At 42.3% G+C, this 10287-nt stretch overlaps 1 protein-coding gene across 1 annotated transcript; it reads right to left on the bottom strand.

Moving 5' to 3' along the window:
- Window positions 1-6413: 6413 nt before the first annotated feature.
- On the bottom strand, window positions 6414-8606 carry LOC308290499 (uncharacterized protein). Its single transcript, XM_080732358.1, has one exon. The coding sequence runs from the start codon at window positions 8507-8509 to the stop codon at window positions 7502-7504; it is 1008 nt and encodes a 335-aa protein (XP_080588484.1). The 5' UTR covers window positions 8510-8606; the 3' UTR covers window positions 6414-7501.
- Window positions 8607-10287: the final 1681 nt, after the last annotated feature.

The following is a 10287-nucleotide window of genomic DNA, read 5'->3' as shown; positions in this document are numbered from 1 at the left end:
TCCGAAGACCGTAGGCAATAACTTGGCCATTGTTAGGATTAAAAACAGGTGCAGTAGGTCTAAATCAACTAATGCTGACATGTATAATTCATTTCTGACATTTTTTTGACCATTAAGGATCATCTTGTCTTTGAAATATCAATGTCAATGCCATTTTTCAAAAACGATTTTGTTAATTACTTGCACTTTTATAGTATTTTTTGTAAGTTTGTTACTATTTTATAGTAAGTTTGTTTTGTTTATAACAACATACATACTAGTGAGAAATACAACAAGTAAACATCCACATTTAACTTTAAAGGGGGGTTTAAAATGGGTGTTTAAATGAGCAAATAAGACTATTTACGAATAAAAGTGACAAATAAAAATCACACACAAAAGCACACACAAAATTAAATAACAATTTCCCTCAAAGTGCACCATATTGTGATTGTGTGCATCCAAGTTAGTATGATGTGTTTTTACAGGATGTATTTGCCATTGTTCCATGGCAAAATATGATGCACCGATATCCATCAGCAAGGCAGCCATATCCTCGAGAGTCAAAGTATTCCTTGCATCCATCCATGTTCCATTGGTTCTAGTCTTTCCTCAGGTTCCTTGGCTGTTGCAAGCAGGTAGCAAGACATGCACTAGAAAGGTGCCTTGTTGGTCTCAGCAGTTGTACTTCTCTGCTACCAATGCTGTGTCTTGTTCTGTCAAGGTCTTTGCCTCTCCAAAGTTTGTTAGATATTGTATTCGGTCAGAAGCCATAGCTGCATGCTTAGTCCCCACCTGCCCCATGCAGTCATCTCCAGTTTCCAAGGCATATGTCCCCTGATCACTGTCTTGGCTAGTGGTGCTCCAAGATGAGAGACTGCTTGAGGCTGTAGAAGCATGTGCCACTGCATACCTAGTGCCATACTGCTACCAGATCTACTTAATCCCCAGTCAGTGCTTGGAAGTATCACTACGACAACTCTCTGGGGTCCACTCATAATCCTGGCAACCCATTATTCCCTCCATTAGGTTAGGGTTATGGGTAGGGATGGGTATCGTTCACCTTTGAATCGATAAGATACCTTTTTCGATACCTGGGAATCGATACGATACCCTTTTCGATACCATTTTCGATACTTTTTACATTATTATTATAATTATTATTTGCCTTTTTCTATGGGCTATTTTACACACCAAAATAGGTTATTAAGCCAGTTATTCAACCATTTTCATGTCAAGTAGGCCTAGTAGTAGAGTAGTTGATGTGACTACTACTGTAGACATTGGATAATAAACATTATAGGCTATTGTCAGCTATTTTCCACAGTAACGAGTGTAGCCTACTAGAGCAGTCATTAAACTCTCAGTAGCCCAACTGTTCCAGATGCGACCGGCCAGAGGTGTGTTCAAGAGTATCGAAACGAGGTATCGTTCGTTTTTACGTGATACCATTAAAAGTATGGCAGACGATACCCATCCCTAGTTATGGGTAGGTTTAGTTATAATAGGGCCAGTTGACTCCACATGTACCAGCAGCTTGGTGACATCCTCCTCAATCTAGTTCAATCTTTGGGATCTCTTCACCTCCAGCCCCTTTTGCAGGGAGCCGACAGACGCACCCATCCCTCATCAACTTTACAAATTCTGGGTGTCTGAGGAGAACAAACAGCTCTCCAGCTGTGTGTTCGGAATATGGTGTCCATTCAAGCTTGTGGCGATGTAGGTAGAACGGCTGCCTCCTGCTTATTTGTCGAAGTGTCCTTAAGCAAGACACTGAACCCCTAACTGCTCCCGATGAGCACCTTGCATGGTTTCATGGTGTGAATGTATGTGTGAATGTGTGTGTTAATGGGCGAATGTGAAATACATTGTACAGCGCTTTGGAGAAGAGTGCTATATACTGTAAATGCAGTCCATTTACCATTATCAGCTCTGTTGTCTCTGTTGATGATGTCGCTAGTGGAGAAGAGATCCCAGACATCTTGAATAGGATTGAGGAGGCTGACACCTGGTGCATGTACAGCCTCCATTAAGCCTAAGCCTATCCCTAACCTTCACTAACCTAATGGTCAGAATAATGGGATGTTGGAACTGTGAGCGGACCCCAGAGAGTTGTTGTCTCCTTCACATTACTGCTATAGTACACCCTATATTTCCAAGCACTGGGGATGAAGGAGATCTGGCAGCAGTATGGCACTGGTGAGTGGTGAGACTCACTTCCACTGCATCAAGCAGTCTCATCTTGGAGCACCACTAGCCAAGACAGTAATCAAGGTACATATGCCTTGGAGAAAGGAGATGACTGCATGGGCCAGGTGAGGATTAAACATGTAGTTATGGCTTCTGACCGAGTACAATATCTAACAAACTTTGGAGAGGCAAAGACCTTGACAGAACAAGACACAGTATTGGTAGCAGAGAAGTACAACTGCTGAGACCAACAAGGCACCTTTCTAGCGCATTGCCACCTGCTTGCAACAGCCAAGGAACCTGAGGAAAGACTAGAACCAATGGAACATGGAACAGGACATGACATAAAGGCTTGTCCTGTTGTCCGGGACAAGTGCCCATACTATGGAGTGGAGGGAGCAAGGGGGGTCATTAGCCGTCCTTTTGTTATTTCAATGTGTGACATTTTTATCCGGACAAGTGACTTTTGTCCCCAGACAAGTGAATGGGAAATATACTTGTCCAAAGGACAACTGCCTCAAAAAGTCAATGTCAAGCTCTGATGGATGGAAGGAGCACTTTGACTTTAGTACACTCCTGCCATGTCTGAAGCAAGACACTCGACACTGATGGAGTTCTGTGCATCATATTTTGCCATGGTACAATGACAAATCCATCGTGTAAAAACACCTCATACTATACTTGCATGCACACAATCACACTATGGTGCACTTCGAGGGAAATTGTTATTTAATTTTGTGTGTGATTTTGTTGTGTAATTGTATTTGTCACTTTTATTCGTAAATAGTCTTATTTGCTCATTTAAACACCCATTTAAAACCCCCCTTTAAAGTTAAATGTTGATGTTTACTTGTTGTATTTCTCACTAGTATGTCTTTTGTTGTAAACAAAACAAACTTACTATAAAATAGTAACAAACTTACAAAAAATACTATAAAAGTGCAAGTAATGAACAAAATCGTTTTTGTAAAATGGCATTGACATTGATATTTCAAAGACAAGATGATCCTTAATGGTCAAAACAATGTCAGAAATGAATTATACATGTCAGCATTAGTTGATTTAGACCTACTGCACCTGTTTTTACTCCTAACAATGGCCAAGTTATGGCCCACGGTCTTCGGAATAGCAAAATGACCTTGACCATGACCTTTTGAGGTCCAAATCACCCAAAATGGTCAAAGCAATATCAGAAATGAATTCCCCACACCACAATTAGTCCAAATAGAGGTATTACATGTACATATACACCCAGAAACAGAAAAGTTGGATTTTCATCATAGCCGATGGCAGCCATATTTGATATGGCCATTGCGCCATTCGTGGCACTATGGCGGACGAGCACCTCGGTGATTTTTCATGTCTAGGGACCCACTGACTCAGTTCAGGTGAGAAACTCCCCTAACACCAAATTGCGAACAGGACTTTAAGCCAGATACTGTATTACCTATTGATTATTCACACCATGGAGACTTGAGTTCAATAATATTTATTTTGTATTTGTCGCATTCCTAAGACAAAATAAATGTATTATAGTACATTTACCCCCATTGATTCTGGATGGGGACCCAAATGCAAGTTCCTGGTCTGGATGGGGATAAATCAATGTGGGTAAATTTACTTGACCCTTGACCCTAAATTTATTTGGGTCTCCATCCAGGCCCATGCATGTGGGTCCCCATCCAGAATCAATGGGGGTAGATTTACTGTAATATTTTCTTTGTCTTAGGAATGTGACGAATACAAAAATATATATAGGCCTATTATTGAACTCAAGTCTCCATGGTGTGACTAATCAATAGAAAAAAGTCATTTTAGGGGTGAACTACTCCTTTAACACAGTTTGTCAAAAGTTAAACCAGCATTGCAATGTATTGCTGGTGTTTTGGTCCACAAGTTTAGACAGTCAACACAGCCATCTACCCAGGAATTTTACAGCACTTAGTTTGTGCTTCCGTGAGTTGACAAGCTTTATGGAGATGATGATTTCCCTGCCACAGAGCCAAAACTACAAGTAACTGGTGTACTGACCATGGTATTACAGTGGGCTTCACTGACCAGCAAACTGGCCTGATCTGAACCCCACAGAGAAATCTGTGTTGTGTTGTCAAGAGGAAGATGAGAGACACCAGACTCAACCACACAGATGAGCTTAATAGTGTGTTGGCTTAACCCTGGTTTTTGACATTATCAAAACGAAGCGGATGAGGCTTCTTTAGGACCTAACGATGGATTTTAGCCTTGGGTACCAAACTTTATTTTGAAAATTACCCATAGAATTATCCATATATCAAGTTGGGCTCCCATCAACTTTCTATACAGGAGGAAAATACCCAGAAAAAAGTCTGCTTTAAGTAGGATGTGAGGGGTCTAACTAGGGGGTTTGACATGAATCTGAATCCATTGCAAGCATTTGTTTTGCACAAAAAACTTTCCTTGGACTAAAATGGCCCCCAAGAACACCCACAAAGCTGTGAAAAGTGATGACTCATCACTAAACCATTGTTTTGTGTGGCCATTACTAGCCCAAGGAAAGTTTTTTGTGCTGGATTCAGAATCATGACAAACACCTAGTTAGACCCATCACATCCTACTTAAAGCATTTCTGGGTATTTTCCTCCTTTATAGAAAGTCGATGGGAGCCCAACTTGATATGGATAATTCTATGGGTAATTTTCTAAATAATGTTTGGTACCCAAGACTAAAATCCATCGTTAGGTCCTAAAGAAGCCTCAAAAAAAGTTTGTCGCTTTTATCCGCTTGACCGCTTCGTTTCGATAATTTTGTTAAGCCAACCCACTCACTAATCAAAGCAAACCTGGGCCTCCATAACACCTCAGCAGTACCACAGGCTGACCACTCATGCCACGCCGCATCGATGAAGACCAAAAGTATTCCATACCAAGTAGAAGTTTGACATTTCTTTATTATAAATCCTTCTTTTGAGTGGTTGTGTGGAATATTCTAATATTTTGAGATATAGATTGTTGATTTTAGCTGCATGCCAACATTTAAACAAAAAAAGCTTTTGAATATTTCACTGCATGCACAATGAATCTAAAATATATGAACGTTTAAAACAATTAATCATATTACAGAAGAAAATGAACTTTCAAGCCCCTGCCAATTTCCCCCTTGCCATGAAGGAGAGGACCTCATGGTGCTGTGGAAAACATGCACTTTTTTTTTTTTGCAAGTAAAAGTTCTTGCTGTCAACTTATTCAGCTGTTGTCAAAGCAAATTGATTCAGGTAGAAAAACTTATAACACACATGGTGATGACACTATGATACCCTGAATTGCTAAAAGATGTCCTTTTTCCCCAAATGTGGCTGTGGGGTAAAGTGAGACAAATGCTTTTGGGTAAAGTGATCTGACATTAGATAATTTCCATTGTTAAGTAACGTTTGTTCTGAGTTCCCAGAGCAATGAACTGCCACCAAGTAAAAGTAGGCCTACTCAAATATTATAATTATGTACGGTAGGCTTTTCGTTAACTTCTCTGAAGTTCTCTCATTCATTTCCATCACTGCTGAGAACTCTTCTCTTCTGACCATAGACTGCTTCTGACAAGGGACTGAGCTGGAGGGCGGCCAATTAAAGGAAGGCGTGTTTGTCTCAATGGTCTGTCTGTCTCACTGCCACGTGTGGCATGCATGCCAGATGATGCCACAAACATAGACCCTACGTTTTCAGGCCAAGGACCCCTAGGGACCCCCACAACTTTTTTCATAAATTCCGTGTTTGACAACACAATCATCAGTGTATTTTAGATTCATGTAAATTGGTGTTTTCAGATATTTAACCACTTAAACCGTCAATACTTAATAAACTTGCTCTTTTTCCCTTCTACACCAAAGCTCTTTGCCGAAAATAGTCGATCTACAAGCTCACAACGCTTAGCAGCGCGAGGCATTGTGAGCTTAGATCTGCTATTTTTGGCTAAAGTTCTCAGAATTTGGACACTAGGGATCAAGTGGTTAATATAAAAAAGGAGAAAAAAACATTTGGAGGACCCCCTGTAGTAACTCAGAGGACCCCCTAGGGGTCCCAGACCCAATGCACACATACACAGCTTGCACAATTAAATCACATTTTCTACATACATAGGCCTGTATACACATACATGCAGCATACCAAATATTACATTAAAGGTGATTGTGTTCAAAATTCACCAAAAATCCACAATGTATTTTAGAGGACCATATTTATTTATAGATTTACAGTGATATACAGCATATGACAACTGACTTATAGGCTAATGTGATAATGCAGAAAGTGAGGATTAGAGAGTCCAATGGTGCTCTGCTGCTATCAATAAAAATATAAAAAGATAATCTATGAAAAAGCACCATTCTGGTATTTATAAAGCATTTAAAATAGAAAACAATTTAAGCGTAGTTCTCTATAGATCATGAGAAATCTGCAGATGTAATCTCCTTGAAACAATTCTCAAAAACAAGTCTAGATGGCGCTCAAGTCTTAGTTTAAACGTACATCTTCACCCAATACAGTAGGACAGTTAACATCAATGTACTCATGCACAGTATATACAAATACTCAATGCATTCTGGCTTTGCAATATTAATTTCAAAAGGCTAAAGAAATTAATGTTAATTTGAAGCTTGTAAGCACTGAAATAGTTTTTTGTAGGCAACAAAAAATGATTAGGGTACACTAATAGCTGTATGCCTAGTTGCTTTGTAGGATAGACAGAGTGAGTATTAATAAAGCCATTAATCTCAACAGCCTGCCATAGAGAGTTGAAAGAGTAATGTCCAACTGAAACTAAACCATATTACATTTGACACCATGGTGATTCCAGGCAGGACGTACAGTCGTCCTGTATTTGATTGTTGGTTACTCCCCAGCTGTACCCAGTTCAATACAAACTATAAAGATATTCAGATCCAATGCATCAGGCCTGAGAGCAAGTCAGTTTCAAATAATGAGCATAGTGGTTACAATGGCAATTATCTCCCCGAACCAAGGGGGGTGCGTTTTCATGACTCTGTGGATGATATTTCCACTACAGGTTGTCCACTGTATTGTCTTTGTTTTAGCCTTGTCGAAGGCTTATAAAGAACAGTCTATTGTCTCAGGTATAGTTTTTTATGTATTTATACAAGACAGCACTGACACGCTCACTGAGATGTCTCTTCAGGCACCTATTACCACCAATATTCATGCACCTCAAACTTCTCCAAGTCTCTGCTGATCTGTTTCCCCCGTCCCATCCCCTCACTTGTGTCCTTCACCAGGCTCTGCTGAGAGTTTCAAAGTATAATATAAACCATATGACATTTATTTATCAGAAACACTCTCTCCGTCCTTCAGAGCTCACAGCGATGATCCACTGCCTTGTAGCGGTCCATGATGCCTAGAACATCCTCCAGGATGGAGGGCCCCAGATCCAGGTTCAACCCGGCCATCGAGTCCGACCGGGTCACCCCCGACATGGAGGAGGATGGGGAGGAGCCTGAGTGACAGTGGAGGGGAGTGGCGCCAGGACTGCAGGGTGAGTCGCAGTCGCTCCGGTCGCTTCTCAGGTCCTCATTGCTCAGGCCAGCGTCCGAGTCCAAGCTTAGGCCCCGGCGAGGGTCCAGGGGTCCGCAGGTCTCCGACATAGAGTCCTCAGAGGAGACCTCGGAGAGAGAGCCGGAGGTGGGGACGAGGCGGTGGATGGAGGGGGAGAAGGAGATGTCACGGCAGGGGTCCGAGGCTAAGCGCCCCACCATGCCGTTCTCAAAGAGAGACAGCGGGTGATGCTGCGGTTGGCTGTGGTTGTATCCATTGCTCTGGCTTTGCTTGTGATCATTACTGTGGTTGTAGCTATGGGCATTTCCAGTGTCATTTTGTACATGGACATTTGGCTGCTGGGGATGTGTGTGGTTAAAGTGGGACTGGGAAGGCAGCGAAGGAGGAGTGGGGTCATCCTGGAGGTGGAGGCGAGGCGGTTTGGGGGGAGCCTGTTCATGGGTGACGAAAACTGGCATGGAGATTGTGGTCTTCAGCATGCCGGTGGGAGATTTGTGGTAGTGATGGCCGTTGTAGGAGTAGTCATGTACACTCGGGTGTGTGGTGAAACTGTCATCCAGACACCTCTCGCGTCCTTGTCCGTTCTGCGGGCGATTCAGGGTGGCCAGCATGTCCATCTTGCCCTGGAGGAAACCCACGTCCCCAAACATGTCCCCCTCTCCCTCTGGCCCCACATGGGCGCTGTGGCGTACATCACCAAGCGGAGGGCTGATCATCTCCCCAGTCAAAACATCCCGTAATCTCAGTTTCTTCCCCCTCTTGGGAGTAGTAGTTTTTAGATACATGGGTGTCTTGGCTGGCATTGTCTTTTCTAATGTGTGAGACAATTTGGTGTAAAGTAATTCACACTCTTGTGACAAGTGAGTGTGGTCTTTGTTAGTTAAGAGGTGAGGAAAGGCTCCCCAGGTCCACTCAGGCAGTTAGGTCAGTTCCTCTACAGTTAATGAAGATAGTATAAAAAAACAAGAATGTAGATGTGAGCTTAAGCACAAGTATCCAAATGGTGAAAAAAAAAATTGTTTCTTCATAAAAATAAATTCTTGTTGCTTTCTCGCTCTTGTGTATATGTATAAACGTTTTCAGTTCTGAGCTATAAGCTTCTCCAAGTGAACCAACCAAGTATTTAGGTTGTAGAGCAACCCTCGGGGGGGCTGTGCCTCACGCTAACATGTGACTACTGGAGGAGAGGAGAAAGGCCTTGACCTCAAATCTGGTCTCTCTCTCTCTGTCTGTCTCTCTCACAAAGACGCCATGTCCAAACACTGGCTCCTTCGAAACACAACCACACTCCCAGTCTCCCTCTCCCTCTGCTCTCGTCCGCTGCTGATGACAACGAAGATGGGGAGTATAGTGTGCTTTGGCTGCCTCACTGTAGCATTCTGAAGTCTTCGACCATAGTTCAGAAGCCTCGGGAATGTGACATCGAAGCGCTATAGAGATCTGTGAAGAAAGCGGAGGGAGAAAATAGTCAGAGAGGGCAAAAGTCAAAAGTGAGTGCGTGTGTGTGTGTGTGTGTATGAGCGAGAGGGAGAGAGAGAGAGAGAGAGAGAGAGAGAGAGAGAGAGAGAGAGAGAGGAAGAGTGCTTGTGGGAAAATACGCTAAATGAGGCTTGGGGGAGATGGATGGGGCAAAACGGGGGAGGAGAGAAGAAGGCTGGGACGGGGGATGGGGTTGATGGAGGAAGGAGAGAGGGAAAGATTTACAACCTCTATTCAGTCAGTGACCCAGAGGACAGTAATATGAAGGAAAACACTCCAAGAATCCCATCACTGTTTGCCATAGGCAGGGTCTGCCTGCCCCAAATTGCCCAAAAATGTGTGCGCGTGCGTGGGTGCGCGCGAGTGAGCGAGCGAGCTAGTGTGTGAGTGAGTGAGTTAGTGACTTCAGGTCTTTGATTTGAGGGTGAGCGGAGGGTATTCTTTCTTACAGTGAGTCACTTTAATGAATCAGCCTGGAAAATTGGTCACGCATTCCTGAGACCGCTCAACTTTGTGGAAATACAAATCACAGCTTGGAAATCTGCCATTTAAAAAGCTTTAGAGCGCGAGTCACCTCTATCCTCTGCGCGTGTAGCCTGTTATCAGACTATTCTACAGTGTTTTTGGGGGGTAACAACAGAGTGGATTGTAGGATTGACAAAAAAGGAAGGTCTACCTAGTCCTAGGCTTTGTCATTTTGTGAGCCCTTAACCATCTATGGCTGTTATGGTATTTAATTGCCTCTGTGTCCACAAATAGAAATAACTGGGTTTCTTTGTGTAAATGAAAAACAATTATACCATATACTACTGTAAGTCAAATTGAATGCTTCAGTTACCAACATAAGTCAGGATTAGTTTGAACTTTTTTTCTTCTTTTTTATGGTTTAGAATTGAACTTTACATGGCATAATAAACAGTTTCCTACTCTTTTACCATACAAAAATAATCTTGTAACATATCCTTCAAATCTGAATGAGGTGATTTTTCTTTACACATAATTTCTTCATTGCATAATTTAAAAATTATAGCAAATACAGAGCTTTGAAAATGAATGTTGACTTGGTTCTCTTGTATGAACTGCTCCCTCTGTTATAAGCATT

The sequence above is a fragment of the Nannobrachium achirus genome (genome assembly GCF_963921795.1).
Source record: "Nannobrachium achirus genome assembly, chromosome: 8".
Classification (NCBI taxonomy): Eukaryota; Metazoa; Chordata; class Actinopteri; order Myctophiformes; family Myctophidae; genus Nannobrachium; species Nannobrachium achirus.
The sequence above is the reverse complement of the archived record's forward strand: the minus strand, read 5'-3'. Positions and strand labels throughout refer to the sequence as shown.